Below are 27570 nucleotides of genomic sequence, written 5' to 3'. Positions count from 1 at the left end.
ACATCAATACAACATTCTGTCATTCCAAAGAATTTTGGAATTTAAGATTTGAGTGAAATAATCCAATATCAACCAGTAGTATCAATCTACCTAGCAGGTAGGACATGAAATATTGGAAGACAGAAGTGAGCACAGATACAAAGTGCTGCTTAAAGGCACTGGACACCTTTAGTAATGAGTAAAGACCAGTCTTCTAACTTGGTGTATCTCAACATTATGCATAAAGTAACAAAACTGTGAAAATTTAAGCTCAATTGGTCATCGAAGTTGCAAGAAAATAACGAAGGAAATCAACACCCTTGTTGCACAATGTGTGTGGTTTCAGAAAGATGCTTCAGGCCTGCTCATTACCAAGTAAGTTGTTATGGTAATGCATATTTTGAGTTACTATCAAACAAGTCCAGTGCCTTTAACTGAGTGCCTTGAACTGACACCGCCTCTGAGGCCTCAGGTCCTAGTCGCCTTGGTGCCCACTTCAAAGTTACCCATAGACATTGAAGATTTTCCTGTGGAAGTGCAAAATGAAAATGGCCTTTCGGTGCCCTCTCGAAGATGACATTCCGTGTTTGTGATCATATCCCAGTGTTCAAACACCTGCGAGACTTACAGTCTGTTGTTGTACAAGAATTATCAAGCAGTTTTCTAAAATGATTAGTTGCCATGAGGTTACTTACTCCATGCAAGAACCATGGAGTTTTGCCCTTCTAAAAACAACCGGGACTAGTCCCGAAGAGATCATCAGAGAAGAAACATCACTGGACATGGTTCCAAACAAAGGCTGGGGGGGCTACAGTTACATCACTGTATCTGATTGAGGTTAAAGGTACCAGTTGGAACCAAGTGCCTCATTGAAGACTTAGCTAAGTTGCCTTTAGTAAATGGCGCCACAAACTGCCTGAATTTAGACGGAAAGGCAAATGGCTTCGACGTTAATAAAGTAGACTCCACTAATAGCGGATCCCTTAAAAAATCTGATCATATGACCCAAGGTTTCCAATTGCACTTTGTTCAGCAGCAGCTCCATTGTCATTCCCAGCTTGACTCTTACTGGCTGCATTGATAGGATTGCCATCTAACAAATTGTTCAGAGTCAATGGAATGTGAGATTCGGTGTGGAAAGAAGATTTGGGTTGCAAGACAGCGCTCGAAGCTGTGACGGAGGTGGCGCTAGACGATGGTGCTGCACAAAGATTGCCGGAGTGTGGGCCGCCGAGCAAACCAATGGCGGCTAGTGGTACTGTGCCTCCGGACATACTCAAGGAGGAGTTAGGAAATGCTGATTGCTGTGAAAGTAGTCTGTGATTTGAGGGTGTAACTGAATTAAGACGACCTGAGGAGGAGATAATGGAAGCTGTGGTGGGTATATGGTGGGTACCCACCGAGCTCTGCAGGGGGGTGGAACTGCCGAAAAGAGGTAAGTTTCTAGGTGGTAGGGCAGAGGCCATGGGTGACATAGTTTGCATACCTGCCGTGTTCTGGGTGTTTTCCCCTAACGCTAAGCTGTTTAGTGACTGTAGACTCTGTGGATAGCCTGAATGATGAGTTGGGTTCATGGAATTTCCGGACGAGGAGGAGGTGAAGTTCAGCTTCGGCAGAAAGTTTTCACTACTAATACTGCTCGCCAACGAAGCAGTGATGTCATTCTTGTCCAACAGCTCTTGCATGTTCATTTGATTGGTATCTACAATGTCAAGTTTTGCCGATGAGGGGTTGCTGCTTCCACAAACTGACCCTGTAGAGGCAGACGGCAGATTGCATGCATCCATACTACTAATCCCACCTTGATTCCCACCCGGCACACCGGTCGTAGCATTGGCCCATGGCTTTCCCAGTGTGTTAGCACCGCCACCGTCTCCTCCTGATGTACCTAATGAAGTGAACTGGCCAAACGGAGCCAGCCCCTGCAGCCCCTTGCCCTGCGGACCTCCACCCGGGCCTCTCACAGCCAGAATTCTACCATCTGTTGTCCGTAGGTACAAGCCTTTCTGTGTTTTGATAAAAGTGACTGTCTGACCGGCTTTGATGACTGGACCCGATGATTGAGTGTTGACACCAGGGAGAACAATGTCTGCAATTCAATAAAAAAAAAAAAAGAGAACTTCAAATGCAAGGTTTAAAAGCCTTGTATGATGGTGGCTGAATAAACCATTCTATTACTACATTGTACACTTGTGATAGACAGAGAGTTATAAATAAATAAAATGGTGTATTAAAAAACTTTTCTGAAAGCGCAAAGGCAGAATTACAATTTTAATTTTACATTCATAAATACCTCAGACAATTTCGCTATTCCTATTGGTGGAGAGCGCGTCTCGTGGATGTGTATAAATCTTTGTTTATGACCAGTAAAAAGTGTTGAAACACGGGCGTGACACGCGAGCTTGCACCTGTGCTTATTAGACACTGAGTTTCTTCATTCCTATTGGTCGAGAGCAACAGCCGAGACAATTGTGCTCTTTATAATGCCACAGCATTCCCTTATAAGGTGTTGTTTAGCCGAGGGCGGCGGAGGGCCTTACCATTTCATAGCTGGAGGGGTGTTGTGTTGAAATAAATCATTGAATAATTATAATTTTTGCATTTATTTTACTTTTTGACCAAAAGTGTTGATGTTTTTTGACCGAAAAGGTATTTACGAATGGGAATCAAAGTGTGTTGAATCGGTTTTCAACTAGTGGGTTAAACCCGCCGAGGCCTGGTTCTTGATAATTTACCTCGACTTCGTCTCGGTAAAATTATCAAGTCCAGGCCTCGTTGGGATTAAACTACTAGTTGAAAACCTCTTCACCACACATTGATTCCCTTATTTAAAAACATAGCAAATTGAAAATAAATAAGGGGTGGAATAAGCCAACTAATCATTAATGAGAAAAAAAGTCGCAATCAACAAAACTAACAAAATGTCAATAAAATCCTGGTCACAATTTGATAAGCTGATCATTGTGTGTACTTGTTTTAAAAACATTCCTGTGATAACAATAACATTTAAGAAAGCAAAATTTCAGCTTCAATAAAATACTAGTCTCTATTTGTGACAACACTAACGAGACCTCCAGGTGGCCTGGAACAAGCTTACCAGTAGTTGCTACAATTCTCTGCATTGTGACGCCAGCTTGCTGTAGATCTGCTAGACGTTGATTGGTTCCTGAATTAAAGCCCGGATGAAATCTAGGCACCGGAGTGGACTGGACTGGGGGTATAGTGACGGCCGGCCGAGGGTTGTAGAATTGAGCGGGCATCCTGAGGAAAGATTGGGACCCAACAAAACTTTGGAATTCAAATGGTGTGGATGGATTTTCCTTTTCAAGGTATTAATTTTAAGTTGTTCTTAAAGGCAGTGGACACTATTGGTAATTGTCAAAGACTAGCCTTTACAGTTGGTGTATCTCAACATATACATATGAGCTCAATCGGTCATCCAACTTGCGAGACAAGAATGAAAGAAAAAACACCCTTATCACACGAAGTTGTGTGCGTTTAGATGGTTGATTTCAAGACCTCACGTTCTAAACTTGAGGTCTCGAAATCAAATTCGTGGAAAATTACTTCTTTCTCGAAAACTACTCCACTTCCGAGGGAGCCGTTTCTCACAATGTTTTATACCATCAACCTCTCCCCATTACTCGTCACCAAAAAAGGTTTTATGCTAATAATTATTTTGAGTAATTACCAATAGTGACCACTGCCTTTAAAGGTTAAAATATTCCTTGTAAATTAATAATAATAATAACAATAAAAGTAATACTCAATCAAGCATAAAACAATATATAAAACAAATATATACAAACTTAATTAGTATAATAAAAGAGATCAAAAATTTAAAAAGTACAAGTACTGCCTATATTATAAAGTATCAATTGTAAAATTATAAAACTCGACATAAAAAGCTAACACGGCAAAGAGAAAAACAAGGCCTAAACAATACTGAGCAAAACACAATGGAAATGGAAATTTAACTCGGGAGCAACAAAACAAAAGATGGGCAGCCTAGGAAAAAGACATAAGTGAAATAAAACACTATCCTCAAAGAGGGATTGTCTGATGACAAGCAAGAAGGCAAAACAAACATATTTTGCATTGAGGAATTAATCTCTAAACGTGTTGGTTCAATCATTAGTTTGTCGTATACTGGGTTTCAGGCTGGATACATTGTTTATTAGGACAAGACAGTTTTCCTTAAGTTAGATTTTCTCGGTCAAATTCGGCAAATTAGCAGTCAATTTCATTTTATGCGTTTGAATTAAAGCTGTTTTGCCTCGAGACAGAGTTTTTAGTCGAGACAAATTCCTTTAGCACTCTGTTCAATTTAGCGTATCAACATTCTATTTCGTGACACACACGCCTCAAGAAGCATCTGCGAATTTGAATGCTGCTTTGATGAATTGCTAGAGCAACATTACAGTTGACTAGTCTTAAAACGAAATCGAATGGCCCTTTTCCGTAGCATTCGATTTCACGCGAAATAGAATAGCTTGATGGTTAAATTGGCTGCTCATTTTCCGAAATTGACCGAGAAAACCTATAGTAAAGGGCACCTCTTTGAGGAAAACTTGAAGGGGCATTGAGGCAATCACAAAGGGGCATGGAGGGCATTAGCTTTGTTGCAATGCCCCAATGAGGTACCAGGGCCCAATTTCATAGCGCTGCTTAACAGTAAGCAAATTTTCGTGGTTACTGTAGCAGAAAGATTTGCTAAGGTGCAAGTGTATTTCACAGGTTAGCAGAAAAATTAGGCGGCCGTGGATTTGCATTGTGGCGTCATTTATTTTCGTGCAGTAAGCACCTGAAGGTTAGCATGCCTTTTTGTGTGCTTATGGTTAGCAGCGCTATGAAATAGCAAATTGCACAGTAAGCACAAAACCGACCGCTCAGCAGCGCTATGAAATTGGGGCCAGACCTTGGGTGTTGATGTCACCACGTACTGCTTGAATCATTACTTTTTCCGTTTTAAATTTAATCAATGTCACACTGACTAAAATAATTTGCTGGCCTTTAATTAGCAAACAAAACACAACAAAGCAAGTAATTACTATTAATTGCAGGTTGACTGATAAATTTAGGTATCTAAGACGATTCCCAACTTGATAGAATTGGAGTTACATGACCACCCTTATTATATTGCACCCCTTTGATAATGAACTCACCCAAATGGTGCCTTCATGTAATTGCCTGTTTGGCCTGGTGGATTGCCATTCTTAGGGTAGAAAGCTGTGTATGAGGGTCGAGAGTAAGACACCCTGAGCCTTTTCTCTTCCTCATAGCCTCTCTTAGCTTGGCGTTTCTCAGCTCTGGTTAGCCTCCTATCCTTGCGGTCCCACAGCAGAGATTCAGTGACGAACGGAGCCTGAGAAAAGATACACGGTTTTTTATTTTATTATTATTTATTTTTTGTTTATTTGATATCCAACAGCGGATAACCACCATTTACAGTAATGCAAAAAATAACAGATGTACAAATTTATATATGAGTTGAAAATTACAATTACACAATAATTGGTAAAATCATTATTAATATATAAATACAAATGAAACAAAACCCACCCAGTTGTAATAATAATAATATTTGAGTTTATATAGCGCTTTTTCACTCCCGAACGGGGGTCTCAAAGCGCTTCAAATTATTTTATATTACTGCTTTTTATACATAAAGACCATTGTTCATGGCGTTCCAATTCAAAAGTCTTGCTGCAGGCATGATTATTAAGTTCATGAAATAGCAAGACAATTTAATTGAGAGATTCAAAGCAGGACAATTTAATTGATAAAAGCAGGACAATTTCGGTGGTGAACAGAGCCTGGGAAAAATAACACATTTGTTTGATGTTATTGCTTTTATACATAAAAACAATTGTTTGTGGCTTCTCATTTGAAGCCTAGCAGAGTCGCTCTACAGGCATGATATTTGTGACCCACTCTGTGAAAATGAGTCAGATGTCGCCCAATGCATTATTAAGTTATGGAAAGTTTAATGTGGACAATATTTATATAAAAAAAGGTTTTAATTTTTTTTTTTTATATAAGATCTACACGTATATTTGCATGGTTAACCCTTATAACACTTACTTTTAGGCAATAAAGCTATGAATACAACAGTTTTGTGATCAAACCTATGTCTTATTTGTATCCTTTTGCGCGAAATGATAGTTTAAAACATCACTTTTTGGGTTACAATTTAAGTTACAAATTCACACATAAAAGGCAAGGGATGTATGAAGGGGAAGGAGACGAGGGGCAAGGGGTAGAGGGAAGGGACTGGTTTGATCACAAGAGGTTGGTAACACAAAAGACATAAAATGCAGATAACTGAATACATTGCAAAGTATAATCATACATACAACTAAATTTTTTGAAAAGCGCCTTTACATCAAAGGCCTGACATTTTGATCCTAGTAGAGTCTTCCTCTGCTAGCTCTGGTCGAGTCGCCACGCAATTCACCATTTTTGACATTTATAGGTCCTTTTGGCAAGTAAGCAGTTTGCAAAAGCTAATTCTATTTTCTAAAAGTAATTAGTTAACGAATAAGACATATTAATAGAAGGGGATCCTGTGGGGAAAAAGGAGAATGCAAAGACAAAAAGGTTATTAGTCATTTCCTTCTTCGATGTTCAGACCATGAGGCGGGGTTGAATGGTTTTGTGGCACCTTTATCCAAAGTTTCTCTCTACTGGGTAGATTTACAAAATAACCTGTTGAAACTTTAAACCGTACCTTGCTGAGAAAATTACTGAAGTTGTTGCAAATATTGGACAGCATGGGGTCAGTGAACTTTTCTGATAGATTACTGAAGTCCTCGTAGGGCATGTCATCTGCGTCTGCATCAAACTCAAGGAGCGTCTCTACCTCTTTCTTGGTGAGATTCATTTGTGGATTGAGCTCATCAACGACGCGGTCTGCAAAATTATAAGGGTTGAAATTTCGGTGTTTTTTTTTCCCCTTGTTTTTCATAACAATGGTGTAACCTCAGAAAATTCTTCACTGATGAATCATATCACAATTTAATTGCATCCTTAAAAGGTCTGCATTCTTTGTATGACACAAAAAACAAACATCCACAGATTTACAATAAACTTACACGGCTTACAGATAATGATGGTAGAAAGCTTCCCTTAAAATATGAATTACTAAGGTGCTGTAGTTTTTGAGAAATTAGTAAAATAATATCACACAAAAAAAGTTTTTTTTTTATCTCAGGAGAAATTTTGTTTTTAGCACGTACAATGCAACGTGACTCTGTGTTTTGCCACCTTTTTTGTCAAAAACTTTACAACTAATGAAGTCGAGATATATACATTTTTTCATTTACATTGAGTAGGGATTCATGTCATGGCCGAAAACTACAAAAGGTATCAAAACCAATCAAACAAAGGTGGTTCATTAAACCTTTAGCAAGACCTCCCTCACAACTCACCAGACATTCCCTTCTTTGAGATCTGTCGATCATAAATCTTCTTCTCTAGTGTGTTATCAGTCACCATCCGATACACGTGGCATTTCTTCTTCTGACCGTAACGATAGACGCGACACACGGCCTGAGCATCGTGGCATGGATTCCACGAAGCATCCATAACGATCACTCGGTTAGCACCAATCAGGTTTATTCCCAGACACCCAGCCCTTAAAATAAAAATGTACATCGTGTATGTTTAATGTAAACTCATAAATCGTCGGTTGCACCATAAACTGACATACATATCAGCATTTTTTTTGTTTTTATTTTTTTTTAAATGTCCTCTTATTATTATTATTATTATTTATTCAGCCATTTCAACAATACATGACAATACAAAAATACTTCCAGATGGGCTAGGAGAAACAAAAGCAAAATAATTACTGTGGTCCATAGACCTGCCTCCCCACATCTGGTTGTAATACAATACAATAATAAAATATGTATAAAACAATTTATGTGCAAAAAGGTGGGAAATTTAACTATAAATAAAACATGTCTATGGATGTACATCAAAAGTTGGCAACTAAAACAAAAAATAACATAAAGCATGGACTATGTGAGAGTAAAACCAGTTTTAGGAGTGTAAAATTTGAGAAAGTTTGCACAGTGTAAAAAACAAAATAACAACAAACAGAGGCAAAAAAAATCATAAACACTTAAATAATGTAAAAGATAATCCAAGTAGAATGCAAATTAAATTGAAGTGACCAAATCTATAATGAAAAAAAGAAAGAAAAGTAAATTATGATAATAATGAAAACTCGTAAAGCGCATAAAGCACATAAATCCACAAAAGTGCTCATGGCACCATCAAAAAGAGTAACATGTACACGTGTAGTCATTAAAATGGAAACTAAGGTCTAAGCTTAAAAATCAGGAGTGAAACACATGAAGGAAATCAGTATGTCAGTATCCCAACTAAGGACAGTATTCCAATTTAGGTCAGTAACCCAACTAAGGTCACTAGCCCAACTTGGGACAATATTCCAATTGAGGTCAGTAACCCAACTAAAGGTCACTAGCCCAACTAAGGATGATGTTTACCTTGTAGAGAGTAGGAAGAGCCAGACAGCCTTGTTATCTTTAGCATTGAATTGATTAATCATGCGTTCTCTGTCAGTGGCTGGTGTACTGCCATCAAGACCTGTATCAAATCCAACAAAGTCAACACCAAAATCAACTACTGGAACAAAGATAACAGCTGTGATGATAATAAAAATTGTATCTAAGTTTTCTTTTTCTTTTTTACGGAACAAACCCCATATCCTGGGGGAGGAATACAACAATAACAAAATTTAAACTTATAGTGCAACAAAGAAGGAGAGGTAAGGAAGAACAAATAATAAGTTATGTTTTGGTTTCCTTTAACCTAAAACATTGTAAAAGCAGAGAGTATGTACTTTACAACACAATCCATAATGGTTTTATCCTGAGCAGTCTTTAGGAAAATAAATTTGTCATTCTCAGATAAGATACTAAAACTGTGTATGGTATCATACAATTTCTTTCTTAAAACAGTAAACATGGGGGGGGGGGGGGGAAACAAATTAAAAGGAATTTGCATTTCAACATCCTCCAAGCAGTGAATACATATACGGTCCTTAAATTCTACCCCAGTATATCTCCCAACCTCAACTTGTAATATATGTGCTGAGCAGTGACGATATATGTGCTGAGCAGTGACGATATTGAGGATTATACAAAATAATAATAACAAAAACAAAGACTTGTAATATGCACATATCTACCCTGCTATGTAGGTGTTTAAGATGCAGTAAAACCAACAACAGAAAAAGAAAAGAAAAAAACAGACACAACCAAATTTGTCCTTCAAAACCTGTGACTATAAAGATACAAATTTGGGAAGAGATTTTAATTTTGTGGTACAAAGACAAGATTCCAGATGCGTGGCACAGCTTTTTAAGAAAAAGACCCATCACCCCAGGAGTGATGTATATGTTTCTACTGTAATGTTTTTAATTTATGAGATTAATATATGAAATTAAATCAGCATATCATGTTGGTGAGCTGATTCTTCACATGGTTTTCCAATGCATCTTAAAACTTAAAATTTCTTCTTATTTTCTATATGCATCCTGTTATTGGTGTTAATTGTGATTCTGGGTGTGGAATCAATAAATAGATGAGACTAACACTTTACAACAGGCATGCAACTTTAACTTCACCAAAATGGTTTTATACAGTGTTTTTTAGTTTGAATGGCACAAAATGAGAACATAAAAAGAGGAATTCAGCAGACCCAAGGAAAAGTTGCATACATGTTACAATGAACAAAATATCAAAACATGGACAAATAAAACATGTAAAATGAGGAAAAGTTAAGGTTTTCTACTCACGAAAGTATGTTTTATTCCGAGCCCACTTGCCATCAAAGTCTGCTGGAGGATCAGCGAGTGGAGGCATGGGTCTATCCGCAAGGAACTTCTCGATCAAGGACAAGGTACTAAGGCTCTGGCTGAAGACTAGGAGTCTATCTCCAATATTGATCGAGGCTTCTAAGATCTCAAAGAGAAGGACCATCTTGCCTCCGTTGTGTAACTTACTGGGCTGGTAATTCTTCATAATGTCTCTCGCCTGAAGAGAACAAGAATTTGAGAAAATCATTAACGAAGATTAACCTTTTGTTCATGACACGTTGGAAAATGTCAAATTTAATTTTGTGATTTACTTATTTTCCATCCAATAGATAGAGTCCTCATGTGAGTGGGGAAGCAGTTACAAATCTCTAACCTCACATTAAAGCCATTGGACACTTTCGGTAAACAGTATTTTCCAAGGCCCACACTTCAGGTATCACAACTTATATATAAATTAATAAACCTGTGAAAATTTAGGCTCTATCGGTCATCGGAGTCGGGAGAAAATAACATGAAAACCCACTCTTGTTTCCGGACGTTTCGTCGTGTCATGACATGTGTTTAAAATAAATCCGTAATTCTCGATATCAAGAATTGATATTGTTTTAATGGTTTCTCAAAAAGTATAAAGCATTTCATGGAATAATATTTTAAGAGAAGTCTTCCACCATTACCTTCTGTAAACCCTGAAAGTTATTTGTAAATCTGTGAACTTTTAATTTTTTTTCTGTACCGAAAGTGTCCAATGGCTTTAAAATGGTTGTAATTGCCATTGTATTGGATAACCTTCGAGTGTAAAAATTAGTCAACATCAAAACATCTGATGGCACCATTCTGATGAAAATGGGTCTTTACATTATTGCACATGGATGTTTTGGTTCATAAATAATTTTATTATTTTATAAGATAAATTTGGAACATGACGTCATTAGAATACAACAGCAAATTAATCTTTACATTCCGAGGAAGAATTTTTTGTCAGTCAAAATGTCAAAGTCAAAAGAACAAAATCTACCTTGCAATGCCCCAAATATCATGAACTACTCAAACACTCACCCATTCAAATGAGATGATTTGATTGACTTTCTCTTGGTATGACTGCTCCATGTTGGGGCCGATTGCTGCTTCAGGCTCCTCCTTCTTGGCTTCCGTTGAAGCTTTATCTATTGAAGCTTTCTCTGCAACCTTCTTCCCTGCTTTAGAGCCGTCTTTTTTGCCCTTCTTGGAACATCTGGAGAAAGGGAAACCACTCACAGACTTAACTTGGGAAGTATCTGTTATGTTGATATCACATTGAATTATAATAGCCCTCTCTCTTGGCACAGATGAACCATGTTAAACATGGCTACCTAGAAACCTCACATACAGACAAGTAACAGTTCGTGGTTCACAATTAAATCTAAAGTAATCCTGACCATATATGTCTTGTAAAATCACAACTTCTGTGGCAAGGAAATGTGCAGTTAACTGCACAAATATTTAGTTCTTAGATGCAGACAATAACTTTGTTTAGTCATGACTTCCTTAGTACCTTGAAGACGGCTCTGGAAGATCTAGATCTGTGTCAAGATCAGCCATTGCATCTCTCTTATGCAGCACATCACAAAGGATGTCTGGATGATTCCAAATCTATATAATCAAGGGGGAAAAAACAAAAGGTAAAATAATATTTGACAAAATATTTGGAAATTTTCAAGCACACAAATCTATGTGGATTTTTTTTTTTTTTTCAGTCTACTGTTGGAATGAGATGACTGTTGAGACAAGATTGACCGGTAACAACGAAACAGAACATTTAAAAATTGGACTTATGTGGCTTATAAACAAAAATGAAATCGCAACTAGAGGACAAATTAAGACAATTTTTTGAAATAAAAGATTTACAAATGCATATATAGTATATTAAATATCAACATTAACATTTCAATGTAAAGAATTGTTTTTACATATTATACAGTTATAACAAAAAAATAGAAATGTTTAATGACTACATTCCAAAATATCTTCTGATATCAAATGCTGTACACGTAAGAATCAAGACATAATATTCATTTTCTACTTCAGAAGAATCTTTTGAATGGTGTATCCATGAAGTTAAAAAAGAAGTGAAAAAGAAGGGACGAAACCACAAACTAACCCCGCACCAATTTCACAAAGAGTTAGGACTCATCTTATATCGAGTTAGGACGAGTAACTCGTCCTAACTTAGGATTAATCTTAAGGTCTGCATGCTACAGTGCAGGGTTGGGACTCGTCCTTAGTCCTAAGATTAGTCTTAAGTTAGGAAGAGTTTTGTGAAAATCGCATGCAGCAAAAACAGATTCCATTTTTTAACCTACCTTGCAGCCAACAGAGAATGCTTTGAGAGGGTTAGCAGAACACCAACCCCCCGCCCCCATCTCAGTGAAGCAATGCATGAATTTCACGTACAGACCTCGCTGGAACGGTGTCAGCCGTACCATCAACACTGTCTCTTCCTTAGAGGGTAGAGTGTCATGCAGGACGGAGAAGCCACGACGCTGGACGAAACCCTCCAAGAGGCTATATAAGACGTGAGCTCGAAATCTCATCAGTTGGCCATCCTTTGGATGGGAAATAAAGACAACGTTATCAGCAATTAACTCTTTTATTCTCAAAACTAAAACTGCATGAAACCGCACTTTCTGTTAATCATCATATTTCCTAATTACAGTGACATGGCCATTATAATTATTGTAAAATGTGAAAACTTTGGCCGGTAGTTTTTTTGTTTTTTTTTCTTCCTTCGTTTATTCAATTGTGCAAATTTGAAATTCCTATCAAATATATAACCAAAAATCACACACCCAAGTTTTCTTAGCTTTTGAAAATTCTGACAGAACTTTCTTCAATGTGAAGGGCAACAACATGAACAAAAATTGTTGTTGAAAAGCGATGGACTCTGTTGTGTTATTTATTGATTTTATCTCTATTTGAGTTCTTTGGACAAACATTTTAACAAGCAGAGACTGTCCAGGGAAAAACAAAAGTAAAAAACTGACATCAAAAAAGATGTGCCTCTTACAAGAACCTCCGCATTAAAGTTAAGGCCCCTAATTGACAAATGTAAGCAGAAACACAAACCAGACTTGATGAAATGGGAAAAAATTGCAAAATAACAATAAACAATAAATAGATTAAATACAAATTTGTACTGATGAAAGAGACACTTTGAGACCCCCTACCTTGTATGTGCTGTCAACACACTGTCCATTCTGAATCGGTCGCTCAAACAGGTTAGCAAACTCATGCCTAGTACCGAGGAAGTTGGGTCGGACAAAATCCACCATACACCAGTATTCCTGAAGGTTGTTCTGCAGAGGGTAACCGGTTAAGACTACTCTTCGTCTACAGGGTAAAAGAAAAAAAATGAGATTCATTTGTTTATTTACACATAAATAGGATGAAAGGATGGTTAACAGAAAAACAAAACAGGAAAAAATGTTCAATTTTACATCTGGGAGAAAAACCCTCAAAAGTGAAAACAGGAAGGGACTAAAACCCAATCCACTCAAGGCTCCAAGATGTTACCTCTGGTCCATGGAGGTAAAAGGCAGGGAAAGAATCCACTAAACAAACTTGATTACATTTGTGGAATGGCTCCACGAGAATCTTATTTGAGAAGCTATTGCTGGAGTGTCTCAGAACCTTTTTCTTTGACTCTTACAAGAACCAGGTGGTCTCTCGTGGAATGTCAGCCACAGAATGCTGGAGGTGTTGGGTTAGATGTTGGCCAGAGCCACTCGTGGCTGATGCAGGCAGCCCAAGTTAGCAAAATGAAAATTGTGTGAACATTACTGCAACATTTCCCAAACAACAATCGCATCAATAAAAGACAGTGTATTCGGTTCTTCAAAAAAGCACAATCTATCACCTATCACCTATAGTCTATTACTGTTTAAAGGCAGAGGACACTATTGGTAATTACTCAAAATAATTATTAGCATAAAACCTTACTTGGTAACGAGTAATGGGGAGAGATTGGTAGTATCAAACATTGTGAGAAACAGCTCCCTCTGAAGTGCCATAGTTTTCGAGAAAGAAGTAATTTTCCACGAATTTGACAATTACCAATAGTGTCCACTGTCTTTAAGGAGATGAAAGATTTAACAAACCTTGTTCGGATATTCTTAAGCGCCTGAGAGATCCCCGCGTGAATATTCTTAATCCGATGTCCCTCGTCACAGACTACCAGGTCTGGTCCCGGTATACACAATGCCTTGTGGAAACCGATTCCCATCTGATGATTCTTATCCTCTTCCTCGACGTCGATGATCTCCGGCTTGTTACTGGCCGTCTGCTTCTTTTTCTTCTTCTTGTTGGCCATGTGTCTTGTGGTGGAGGAGGTGGCCATTGCTCCCCTACTGCTAAGGAGGCGGTACATCTCGTACCCCATTAGGAGAACGCCGCCAGTCTTGTACCACTTAGCTGCAGATCACGATAATAAATAATTAAGGGATTCAGTGGCAAATTCAGTATTGTGATGCACTCGTTTGTCCATAGATAAAAAAAATTCAAGTCTCTAACCTCACATCCAAACAATGTGAAATGTCATTTTATCTGATACTCATCCAGAGCCAATTATTTTCTCTCCTGAAGACGAGCAGAGTATACCATTCAAAACGTTAATACCAATCCGACTCTTTTCAGAGCCAACACTCCCTCAAAAAAGAAATATTACATAATTTATTCTAATAATAACAGTAATAATGAACATTTCATGAGCACAGGTATCCGCCGCAAGCAGCACTCTCTGGGCTGTTCTGCAAAAAAATACCAAAAAATAATGAATGAAAGTAGCCGCACGAATAGAATAAGTCTAACGAATCGTTCGTTTTGCAAGTACATGTAGGATCCTAAACTGTTCTTGAATAATATGTCAAGTGAATTTGAAAGTTCCCCAGTTTCAGGTAGGGAATTCCAGAGCCATGATGCTGCGATCGAAAGGCACACCAATCTCATCAAATTTAATCACAGGAAAAACAATATCTTGATTGGAAATCGGTCAGCCACAACTTATTTTAATAGATGATGATGAATTTGCATCGGGATAAAGAATACTAATTTGGTTTTACCCACATATACCGAAGTGTCTTATCACTCAGTACTTTACCGAGTTCTGTGAAAAAAACTTGGTAATATACTGTGGGGTGGGTTTCAGGGGACATTCTTTGTGGCAGGACGGCTTTGTAGAGGTGCTGGTCACCTGTTCCTCCTCGCCACTCACTGGCTTGGTATTTTTAAGCTTTGTTGGTTCATTGTTTCTTTATGTATCGTCCTGTATACTTATGTTTTTATGCCAGTGGAAAGTCTAATAAAATAAATTAAATAAACACCCAAGTTATATGCCTGTGTTTTTTTCAAAACCAAATGAACACAACTCACTAATTATTTTATGCCTCGCCGCCGTGGTGCGATAAAAATCGTTCATAACAAAGATTGGAAACTGTCGGTACGTTACATCCCCGCTTGACTCTTCTCCGTTACTCTCCTTGGGTGACGTAGTGCTTGAGGGCGCTCCATCACATGACAAATCCTCACTTGTTCTCAATCCTTCGAAAGGACTATCCATCCCTACACGACTGTCCCCGTCTCCAAATAAAGAGTTACTCTCCTCAGTTCCTACACTGTCTGGCATCTGTTGATCCTCGGTAACATTGACGTTCTTTGATTTCCGACCTGAGTTTTTCTTTTTGATTGGCCTCTCCGTTGTTGCCGGCACACCGTTGGATTTACGTTCTGGTAACCACATGTCAAACTCGGCTACCCAGTTGAGGATAGTGTTGATGGGAACAATGCATAACACCTGAACAAAGGAGTAGAACTAAATCAGTTTGGATATAAACTTAACTTGTGAAAAATTAAACAGACCTGTGGTTTATAAGAATAAAGTTTTTCTAAACTTTTTCTTGCAGGAAAATACTGTATGTTAAAGCCCCTTGAGCATCACTAAGTGACGGGTATGCGCTATAAAAAAAACAAAAAAACATTACAGGTCGATAATTTAGGGAATCAATGTGTGGTGAAGAGGTTTTCAACTAAGTGGTTTAATCCCAATGAGGCCTGGTTCTTCATAATTTTACCGAGACAAAGTCGACGTAAATTATCAAGAACCAGGCCTGGGCGGGTTTAAACCACTAATTGAAAACAGATTCAACACACTTTGATTCCCATTCATAAATACCTTTTCGGTCAAAAAACATCAACACTTATGGTCAAAAAGTAAATAAATGCAAAAATTATAATTGTTCAATGATTTCTTTCAACACAACACCCCTCCAGCTATGAAATGGTAAGGCCCAGTCAAGGCCCTAGGGTAAACAACTCCTTATAAGGGAATGCAGTGCGCGTCGCGTATCACGTGATGTGGCACAACTGTCTCGGCCGTTGCTCTCGACCAATAGGAATGAAGAAACTGTCTTATTAGCACAGGTGCAAACTCGCGTGTCACGCCAATGTTTCAACACTTTTTACTGGTCATAAACAAAGGTTTATGCACACCCATGTGACGCGCTCTCCACCAATAGGAAAAGCGAAACTATCTGAGGTATTTATGAATGTCTGTTAAAAGCATTCCACTCACCGTCTTAGCCTCAGTGTGTCTCAGGAACACATTAATGAAAGAGATCATCTGTAATGTTTTACCAAGCCCCATGCTGTGTGCCAGGATACATCCAAAGCCACTGGTTACCCTGAAGCGCTTTAGTGTCTCTACAAGGTTGTCATATAAGAAGCGAATACCTCCGATCTACACAGTGATCAAAAACAAAAAGGCACATCCGACATTAACAACACTGGACCCTCTTGGTGTTTGTCAAAGACTAGTCGTCACAGTTGGTGTATCTCAACATATGCATAAAATAACAAACCTATGAAAATTTGAGCTCAATCGGTCTTGGAAGTTGCGAGATATTATAAATTGCTTTCAGATGCTTGTTTCTTGAGACCTCAAATTCTAAATCTGAGGTCTCAAAATCAAATTGGTTGAAAATTACTTATTTCTCGTAAAACTACATTATTTCACAGGGAGCCATTTCTCACAATGTTCCATATACTCTCCCCATATACTCATAATCAAGAAAGGTTTTACGATAATAATTATTTTGAGAAATTACCAATAGTGTTCACTGCCTTTAACGAATGACTATTAATTAACTCAGTGCGCAAAACCATTAGTACACTGGACCTAAGTCCTGAGGACAGTAATTTTAGCACTGGGCAGTTGACTTTCAGTCATATAGTTATCTGTCAACTCTGCTGTTGAATTTTGAATAATACTTCATACCCCACTACAAATAGTTCTCATTTTTCTTAGTGCTTATCCATGTTCAAGACACTGGAAAAGTTTGACAGTTACTCAAAATATGTATCAGCATAAAACTTTTTGGGTAACAAACAACGGAGAGCTGTTAATAGCAGCACATTTATATTTGGTTTTAAAAACCCTACTCTACAATCTGGGGCATTCTATATGGTTTTATCTTCATGTTTTGTAAATTTGGGGGGTGTGTACAAAAATAAGATTTCAGGTTAAAAATTTATAAATCACATCCCTGTACTGTTATACAACATTGTGGGAAAAGGACTTTGAAGTTGTCTTTTATATTCATGAAAATGTTTACTGACAGTTATCATTTATATTTTCCATACGTACCTGGTGAGGTTTGACAGCTCTGACAATCTGCGGTGGTAAGAATATCTCTTCTTCATCCTGCGGTCTGTTGACATTGACCAACACCCTACCAAAGATGTCCGGCTGGTTCAATGCATCATTAGTGTGCATTCCACTCGCCTCCTCCACACCAGACCTTGACTCCGCCCCCGCCCTCTCATCATCATCATCATCATCACTCAAGATGGTCACCGCATCCTCATCACTGGAGATCTCAATCACATCTGAGCAGTCAAATAATACAAACGTCCATCAGTCTCCTGATGATGACTAAAGCAAGCGAGTCGAAACGTTGCTGCGTGGTTGTGAAGTTAATTAGCTAGAGTAGTAGCCCCGGCCGATTTTCTACCTTCCGCCCGGGTAGTAGTTAAAAAGCAAGACAATTCTTTTCAGAGCTGAGAAGTCTCCCTAATTCCGAAAATCTACTCTGTGATAGTAAAATATATAGCAAGACAGTTTTCTAAAGAACAAAATCTACGTGGCATGTAGATACACACATGGTGTTACTGCAAACCAAACATTTATTGGTACCTCACGATGCAATGCCTCAAATCCCATAAACTAGACACTCACCTTTTTTCTGAGGGTGTACGTGAGTTCCGCTCTGCCCAGATTGCTTCCTTTCGTCCTCTCCTTCGCTGCTGCTTCCCAGCACAATACAATCCTCGTCATTCCCAACAGATACCGGTGATGGTTTGGTTGCCGTAGAGGCACTGGAAACATCAACGGTAACCGTAGAGATTGGTGTTTGGGAATCGTCGAGTGTTGGTTGTTGATCGAACATCTCCATCAGCTCAGGGGGTATGGCAAATGCTAAAATGAAACGAGGGAAGGACAGAGGGTTAGACTTCTTAATCCAAGGAGCTGTTGATAGTATAAAACATTGTGAGAAACGGCTCTCTCGAAAGTAGCGTACATGTAGTTGAGACAGAAGTAACTTCTCACCCAAATACCAAATTGATATTGTTTAAATGTTTTCTCAAAAAGTAAAGCATTTCATGGAATAATATTTCAAGAGAAGTCTTTCACCATTACCTTTTGTAAACCCTGTAAGTTAATTGTCAATCTGTGAACTTTTTTTTTGTTCTGTTCCGAAAGTGTCCAATGGCTTTCACATATACCAGATTGATGACTAACTGGTGTTGTAACAATTGAGAAACCCAATTCATTGAAACTGTTATTATAACCAATGGGGGAAATAGTTGAAGTCAGAGAGTAGACTAAAAAGTGTAGATTCGTGATTACAATGTACTCGCCTCGTACACTCTATTCACGAATCTACACTTTCTCGTCCATTCTCAAATCCTTTCTCGTCGAACCCAAATTAATATTCATTTATCCCGATGCGTTTTTCTATCTATTAAAATTGCAGTCTTACCATTTAGACTGGCTGCGTTCTTTTGTTCCTCTAATCGTTTACGTCTCTGCTCTTCCTCCTGCTGTGCAGTTAAGGTATCTGCCGTCAGTTCGCCATGGGTCAAGAACTTCCTGTAATTCAATTCAATTAAATAAGTGTCCATTAAAAAGATGAAAATGGAAAATTAACATGTCTTAAAAATGATTCACACACACAAAAAAGTAATGAATATTTTAAGAAAACCGTCCAAAATAAATAAAGGCCTTAAAGGCAGTGGACACTATTGGTAATTACTCAAAAATAATTATAAGCATAAAACCTTTCTTGGTGACGAGTAATGGGGAGAGGTTGATGGTATAAAACATTGTGAGAAACGGCTCCCTCTAAAGTGCCATAGTTTTCGAGAAAGAAGTAATTTTCCACGAATTTGATTTTGAGACCTCAGATTCCGAACTTGAGGTCTCGAAATCAACCATCTAAACGCACACAACTTCTTGTGACAAGGGTGTTTTTTTCTTTCATTATTATCTCGCAAGTTCGATGACCGATTGAGCTCAAATTTTCGCAGGTTTGTTATTTTATGCATATGTTGAGATACACCAACTGTGAAGGCTAGTCTCTGACAATTACCAATAGTGTCCATTGCCTTTAAAACCATTCAAGTGTAACCAAACCAACAAAGAAATTTAAAAGGAGAATTAACATTCAGACTAGCCATATCGCTGCACTTACCCCCTTGAAATTGACTATAACACAAAATTAACATACAACAGATAAAAACACAATAAGAAAGAAAAACACCACATATGCCAAAACTGCCCAGACCACCCGCCCCCCCACAAGCCACATGGAGAAAGAAAGAACCATAAGAAGTTTGGATTGTCAGCGCGTGTCGCTGTGTTTTTAAAATCTACAAGAAATTTTTGCATTTTGGCACATGCGTCATCAATCATAATCTTATTGTAAATTAAATAAAAATACATTCTGTAGGAATATGAATAATGTGTCTGAACCCAACCACCCCAACCCATCAAAATCTGATGTTCTCTTTGATTCTGTCCAAGTCTATCAACATCTTGAACAAAGGCATTTGTCTAGAAGACCAGCAGCAAATTTCACGGGTTCATCGGTCATAATGTCTATAGGTTACGGTAATTAACTCGTCTTAAGTCCTAAGATTAATCCTGACTTAGGAATGCCCCCATATTTACCTCTGCTTCATTGCGTTTATATAATTATTATTATAATAGTTCTTTATAAATCTCTGTTCAATTAAACTTGTCTGTACGTTAAACTTGTCTGTACACTTCAAAAGGTGGGTACAAGTTATGTTATGTGGGTACAAGTTATGTTAATACCTTTGCAGTATAATCAAAGGCAGAAGCATGAAGATGAAACACACTAAAACTATGCATTATGGAAATGTATGTCGAGTTGAACTGATCGAAAATAAAATTGAATAGTTTGGACCTCATTTCACTTACTTGATGTTTCTCCTCCGATGTTGGGGCTTATTCTTCTTCTTTTTCTTTCCTTCTCCTGCCTCCTCCCTCTCATCTCCTCCATTGCTTCCCTCTTCCCCGTTCCCTTTATCCTTCTTCCTTCTCTTCTTGGAGACAGTGGGCGACTTCCCTTTCTCTCTCGGGGTATACTTCCTTTTGACTTTCGGTTTGGACGTAGTGGGCTGGTGAAGAGAGAAAAATTCAGAGTATGAAGCTGGTCACAATGAGACACATATTGAATCTTGTAAAAACACCCCCACAACTTTAAAAGGTGGGTACAAGTTATGTTACTATGAAGATGAAACAAACTAAAACAATTTTTGTAGGAATGGGAGGGGTCTACTATGGATTTCACATAATTTTATTGACAGTGCCATGCACAAACAAAATGTTGGCAAATGCTTGAGGGTGGGGGGGGGGGGGGTTGTCTTAATAATTAACGATCTAGGCCTAATGCTTCACATAGGCAACAGAGGCCCCTAGCCATTGCTATGTCCGCGTTCCAACAAGAGAAAGTGAACATTTTCTCACAGGGGCACACTTTGCAAAATAAAACAACGACCTTGCCCTTTCAAGGTTGCAGCATGAAGCCCAATGGTCTCTGCCTGATATTTAAGATTCCCTCATTAACCTTATAAAAATGAATATAAGTAACCATGCCCAACATAATGACAGTTTTTTGGTAAATCGAAGATGATTTTTAATACCTGCATTTCTTCTGGGACGCTGAGGAACGACATTGTCATATTAGCATCACTTTCAGCACTCTCCTCCAACAGAGCTGCAGACGTTGAAGCAGTGACTGGGTCTTTGTCACTATCGTCATTGTCATTATCGTCATTGTCATTATCGTCATTGTCATTATCATCATCGTCGTTACCGTCATCATCGGAATCACTGTCAGATGACATGTTGTACTCGTCATTCTCATCTTGTTCATCTGTTAATAAAAAATATTTTGACAATCATTTTTTTTACAAATAAATTGGGGTTGAATAACTATGGAGGACGGAAAGTGGCCATCTGCTTTTCTGGTATCGGAATAGCAGAAAAGCAGATTTTATGTTTTCTATATGAGAAATTTTCTCCTTTTCTACGTTTCTGCTAACTGAAAAGCAGATTGAACGTTTTGTGAAATTGCATTTTCTACGTTTCTAATTTTTTGTTACCAGAAAAGCATGTTTTACTTTTTCTCCTAATGCTACCAGAATAGTAGAAAAGCAGATTTAACGTTTTGTGAAAATGCAGTTTTCTATTTCTCTGCTTTTCAGCCAGCTGAAAAGCAGATTTTAATTGGGCGGCCGAAAAGTGGCCATCTCCTTTTCCTCTTTCAGATACCGACCGGAAAATCATATTTTACCTAGGCAGTAGGTGGCCGAAAAGTGGCCATTTGCTTTTTCGCTTTCAAAGGACGGCCCGTGAACGTGAACCATAAAATGCGCACAATGCACGACGCCGAACTGTGTTTGTGTTGGGGACCCAATCACGTCAGTCAGTCGATACTGGAAGAAGTATGGCCTACTTTTGTGATGACCGCGCAGGCGGCGCGGCATCTCAAAGGAAATACTCTGGCGAAGGTTTCACGGCTACCATCCAAAATAGACTTCAAGGATTATTTCCTTACAAAAAACACGGTCAGTCATACAGTTTCCCGAGTCAAATGAAACAGGTGACACGTTTGGACTTGTTCAATAAACTGAAACATTCACGGGCGGTCCTTTGAACGAAAAAAGCAAATGGCCACTTTTCGGCCACATATAGGTAAATATGATTTTCCGGTATCTGAAAGGAGAAAAGGAGATGGCCACTTTTCGGCGCCGAGTAAAATCTGCTTTTCAGGTGGCTGAAAAGCAGAGAAATAGAAAATTGCATTTTCACAAAACGTTAAATCTGCTTTTCTAATATTCTGATAGCAGAAAAGCAAATGGCCACTTTTCGTCCGCCAGAGTAAAATCTGCTTTTCAGGTGGCAGAAAAGCAAAGAAATAGAAAATGGCATTTTCACAAAACGTCAAACCTGCTTTTCTACTATTCTGGTAGCAGACATGCAAATGGCCACGTTTCGTCCGCCAGCATTAGGAGAAAAGGTAAAACCTGCTTTTCTGGAAACAGAAAAGTAGAAACGTAGAAAATGCATTTTCACAAAATGTTCAATCTGCTTTTCTGGTAGCAGAAAAGTAGAAAAGGAGAAAAATTCATGTAAAACAACCATAAAATCTGCTTTTCTGCATTTCTGATACCAGAAAAGCAGATGTCCACTTTCCGTCCTCCATAAATAACAAAAAAAATTATTGTTCAACCCATTATAAAAATTGTATTTACCCAGTAAGTTTCACTTGTGTTTTTTACCCAGCACTTTATTTATTTATTTCATAACACCTGAAACATCACAAGCACCAATAACAGAAAGATGATCAGGAACTAAACAAAAGAAATGTTCAGTTTCAGATGCAGGGGAAAACCCCAATGAAAACCCAATCCACATGCAAGTCTCCGATCAGAGGTGGGATGTGAACCGAGGTCCATAGAGGTGAATGGCAGGGAAAGCAACCACTGAGCCAGCCTGATCTCAAGAATTAGATCCCCACAAACTTAATGGTGAAGTAACCCAATACATGGTGAACATTTCGTTAATAGTAATAATAATAATAATAACACTAACAGGTATTTATAAACGCTCCCCATAGAAAACTGTATCACAGCGCTTACAAAAACTGAAAATGCACAATAAACAACAGTTAGTTATTATCAAACATAATTAACACTCCCATACATGTAGGTGCACACTACGGATGCTTCAAAATCTCCCATGCTAGTCATTAAAAACCTTCCAATCCTGTCTTAAAAAGTGTGCCTCTTTGTTTTAGCACTTTGAGACCCTTTTTGGTGGATAAGTGCACCACATTTACATGTAACTCCAGTAATACTATTTTCTGCTAAAAAGCGTTCAAATGGTGGAAAAGCTTTAAAAAGAATTGTTGTATACTCGGTTCTTGTCATGTTCTCCGTTTCGTGTATCTCCAAAATGAACGCAACGCTCAACCGCTGTGCATAATACATGTGTACATGTGTACATGTATGAGCACTAATAGTTGATTACCGGTGTACTTATTGCATTATTGGTAAATTATCACCAAGTGTATAGCTTGCGCGTCACATAGATGTTTAAACACTTCCAGCCATGTATACATCTAACATTTAACAGACATGACATGCTCTCAACCAACAGGAAACGCGAAACTGTCTTGGGTATTTATGAATAATTTGTATTATTATTATTATTATTATTGTTCATGTTGTTCTATCTCACCTTCAGCTGTTGAATTGCTGTCATCAGGCGTTAGGGAAAGATCAGGCGTGAGAGAAAGATCAGGCGTGAGAGAAACAGAAGACGGTGAGGAAATATCACTGCCAAGACCTTCTGGAAGAAAGTCATTGACACCTTCACGGATGACTCTTGCTTCCATCTTGCTGGCGGCTTCTTTAGGCCTTCACTCTCAGACCAGTGTCTCCTTTCTTTTAGTTCGGGTTCTGTGGGTTCTGTTTGCTCTGTGAAGAGATAATGATGGAATTTAGCAAAGGAATTGAACCTGCAACCTCAAGATTAACGTGTAGGCACCCTGCGGCTAGACTTGTGGACAAATCGTTAAAGGTCTGTTGCGGTGAGACTGCTGGCCCCGCGAGACTACTGCTCTCTTGACTGGTCAGCATTGGTCAGCAACCATCAGTTCGGGTGAGAGCAGTGATCTGGCGAGAGCACCGCTACAACTATCTCACCGCGGCAGACCACTAACGACTCAAGTCCACAAGTCTACCCTGAGGTCAAGTGAGGTATGGTGTTCTCCCTATTTTGTCAATAGCTTTGGGCAGAGTATCGAAAGAGTACATGTAGCTGGGTTTACCCTATTTCTGGTTGACTTGGCAAGCACCTTGTTTACAAGTTTCCACAGGCTTGAGAGCTTTTAGAAGTATAGTTTACTTTCTCTCTGCGTGGTAATGACCTTTGTTGGTGGCTTGCGCTATACCACATACTGCCCGGAGGCGCCCTGCTTATTACCACGCATACAACCTGCACACGCCTGCGCAGTTTGACATGGTGTAATTTGAGTTATAAACATGCTAGTATAACGCAGCAAACAGCCGTAAATAGAGCGCGATCTCAAGATTACAACAGTCTAAAAATAGCACATAGTCCATATAAGAAAAAATACGTACATGTAAGGTTCAAAGGGCAAAAGTCATTTCACAATCAAACAACGCATATGGAGTGAGTGCTTTTTCTGTGTGGAGCCGTACGTTTTCTCTGTGTAGCCGGACCGTGTAGGGGATGTACCACATACTACGCGCCATGTACACAGTAATGGCAGTTTTCAAGTCAAACTTTCTGGTGTTTCTACACACGGAATACCACGATTTGAAAGGATTTTGCAAAAGATTTTAGGTACAGAAGGTATCTGTTGATAATAGATAATTTTGTTTGATCTCTCTTTTGTTTCCAACCTGAAAGCTTGAATTTGGTGAGCCAAACAAAGCAACTGTGAAAATCATTCAAAATATAATTTCATCCTCATCCTACAAAATAAAATCAACTTGTAACACAAGAAAATAATCACACTGACAGATCAGACGATTTCTGGATATGGCCGGAAATCGATTGAATTTTCATGGCGCACTGAGGAGCATGCAACGTTATGTTTAAAGTTGCGTGCGTGCTAAAGTAAAGGGTTGGCAGCGCCAGCCAGCGCCAGCCACCAACCCGGTTATTACCACGCAGTTAAGATCGGATCCTCGCACTGTTATTCCCTAAGTAATACACTGTAATTAATAATTTTGTTCAGAACTAATTATAATAGTTGCGATAACGTGTGTGACGGACCGCACATGTGTGCACAGCTGCCAGGCTACACAATGCACCCCACACACGTCACACACGTAGAGCCGAAGCTACGCCCCACGCAGGTTCGACATTTGAACCTGTGAATTTCGCTCCGGTTCTGCTAAGTTTTTGTCAATTTTTCTTCGAAATATTTCCTCAATGGTGTTTTGAGTATTATTATGGCAGGCTGCATAAGACATTGCGGATTAAGTTCGTACCCTCAGAATTTGTGTCATGATTTTTGAAAGTGGTAAAAATGGGGCAAATCTGGTGACTAGCTGTCGAAATTGTACGTGTTGGACCAGATTAACCGTTGCCGCTCGAAACAATCTCGTAACCCTCCGGCCTGCCAGCCGCGGGAGGAGGGTTACGTTATCGCAACTATAATTATTATAGTCCTACAATAACATATTCAGGCAGGATACAAAAAGTTTTACAATTCAATCGACAAGCAAACATGGCAAATTGACCCAGTAACTGGGGCGCTGTACTCCTTTGTTCAAAGGTTTGACATTCTCGATCGAACAAGCTAGTACGACAGAGAATGTCAAAATTTCGAAAGAGGGAGTACAGCGCCCCAGTTACTGGGTCTACACATGGAGGTATTCTACCTCCATGGTCTACATGGCAAGGAAGGGGGATCGAATTCTAAAAAAGGCAAATTTTGATGGACTCTATTGTTCTAGTTTTTTTCTACTTCCAAAAATATTTCTTCTTAAAGCCATTATTATAGACTTTCGGTAAACAGTGAGTATTGTTCAAGTCCCACACTTCGTGTATCACAACTTATAATATAAAACAACAAACCTGTGAAAATTTAGGCTCAATCGGTCATCGGAGTCGGGAGAAAATAACGGGAAAACCCACTCTTGTTTCCGCGCGTTTCGCCGTGTCATGACGTGTGTTTAAAATAAATCTGTAATTCTCGTTAACGAGAATTTATATTGTTTTACCGTTTTCTCAAAAAGTAAAGCATTTCATGGACTAATATTTCAAGAGAAGTCTTTCACCATTACCTTTTGTAAACCCTGTAAATTATTTGTAAATACATGAACCTTTTTTTGTTTCTGTACCGAAAGGGTCCAATCATCCAATGGCTTTAATTACAAGTTCCTATCATATCGTGATTCAGTGTACCGACTTACGATAATTTGAATATTAACATTAGAAAGTATATTTCTATGGACTTATCAGTTACACTGTGACTGTCCTATGGTTTACCCTCAGTCACTACACTACAGTGTCATGAATGGCTTACCCCATGTAGGTCATCACTCCCACCACACACACCACACAGTACACACACAGTCAATGATGTGCGCTTCAAAATTATGATATTTTTTAATTCGGTTTTTTATTTTTATTAGTAAAAACATTAAAATTTATACTTAACCACAAAACATTGATACTCACCGGAATGGATACTTCACGTAGATCAGAGAGAGATCATGACTTCATGTATAGTTTATTGCATTATGCAAACAATTTATTAATTCGCTTCTCTTCGCCACAAAATCACACGACGAAATAGCAACCTTCCCTCTCTCGCTCGACCCTTTGTGTTTCTTGTTATGCAAGCGGAACACCCGATTACGAATTTGATCGGTTTAGGAATTCCAGGAGGTAATAAATTAAACTTGTGCAAGTCCAGTGTACATAATCTTTGTCCATTTGCCCAAACTTGTGTAAGAAATTGCCTTTTTATATAACAAGTTAGGGGTCGTTCATTCTTGCATAAATCAAAAGTATGGGCTTAATAGTTCTATTTATAAGCAGTGGCACAATATTGCTAGGGGCCATAAGTACACTTTAAGTTTTAGAATAGAACCATAACAAAAAAGTTGAGGCAACCAAAGCCTGTAAGCATGCCTGTATGGGGCACCGTCTGTCAATTTTTGGCATTTTTAAGGCATGTTTTTACCATGGTTTATAGCAATTAGATGTAAACCATAGAAAGTGTTGCCAAATCCTTTTTATGGTTTACAAACCAGTAGTATTTTTTTGGTGTAAGTTTATGGTTTACAAACCATGAACATGCAACAAACATTTATAAATCATGGTTCATAAACCATGGAAATTTTACGCATCTTTAAAACATGGTTTATAAACCAGAAAAAATTAAGCATCAAATTCATGGTTTACAAATCATGGTTTATAAACCATGAAAATTGGGTCATGGTTTATAAACCATGACAATTTAAGCATGAAAATCATGGTTTATAAACCATAAAAATAGAAGCACGAAAATCATGGTTTAAAAATTATGGTTTATAAACCATAAAAATTGAGGCATTTAAAAAACATGGTTTATAAACCA

At 38.4% G+C, this 27570-nt stretch overlaps 1 protein-coding gene across 1 annotated transcript; it reads right to left on the bottom strand.

Annotated features, from left to right (window-relative positions):
• Positions 1 to 244: 244 nt before the first annotated feature.
• On the bottom strand, positions 245 to 26788 carry LOC117306909 (helicase ARIP4-like). The gene is made up of 21 exons (XM_033791477.1): positions 26667 to 26788; positions 23688 to 23926; positions 21086 to 21318; positions 20361 to 20560; positions 18898 to 19007; positions 18093 to 18332; positions 17502 to 17743; positions 16431 to 16595; positions 15233 to 15653; positions 13963 to 14275; positions 13033 to 13195; positions 12169 to 12411; positions 11361 to 11458; positions 10886 to 11060; positions 9809 to 10046; positions 8496 to 8595; positions 7410 to 7615; positions 6710 to 6891; positions 5145 to 5344; positions 3077 to 3240; positions 245 to 2068 (listed from the first exon to the last, which is right to left on the bottom strand). Exons 2-21 carry the CDS (start codon positions 23842 to 23844, stop codon positions 963 to 965), a joined length of 4956 nt encoding a protein of 1651 aa, XP_033647368.1. The 5' UTR covers positions 23845 to 23926; positions 26667 to 26788; the 3' UTR covers positions 245 to 962.
• Between the last annotated feature and the right edge of the window lie 782 nt (positions 26789 to 27570).

The sequence above is a fragment of the Asterias rubens genome, chromosome 2 (assembly GCF_902459465.1).
Source record: "Asterias rubens chromosome 2, eAstRub1.3, whole genome shotgun sequence".
In the NCBI taxonomy this organism is placed as follows: Eukaryota; Metazoa; Echinodermata; class Asteroidea; order Forcipulatida; family Asteriidae; genus Asterias; species Asterias rubens.
Note: the sequence above shows the minus strand (reverse complement) of the source record. Positions and strands in the feature narration are given on the sequence as shown.

Bases quoted from the DNA above. Each gene is read 5' to 3' on its own strand.
- LOC117306909 (XM_033791477.1), bottom strand. From the start codon at position 23,844: ATGGAAGCAAGAGTCATCCGTGAAGGTGTCAATGACTTTCTTCCAGAA. The intron at 21,319-23,687 runs GTGAGATAGAAC...TTTTATTAACAG, and splicing joins CAGCAATTCAACAGCTGAAG to ATGAACAAGATGAGAATGAC. The intron at 11,061-11,360 runs GTACTAAGGAAG...CCCTTTCTCCAG, and splicing joins CTTCCAGAGCCGTCTTCAAG to ATGTTCCAAGAAGGGCAAAA.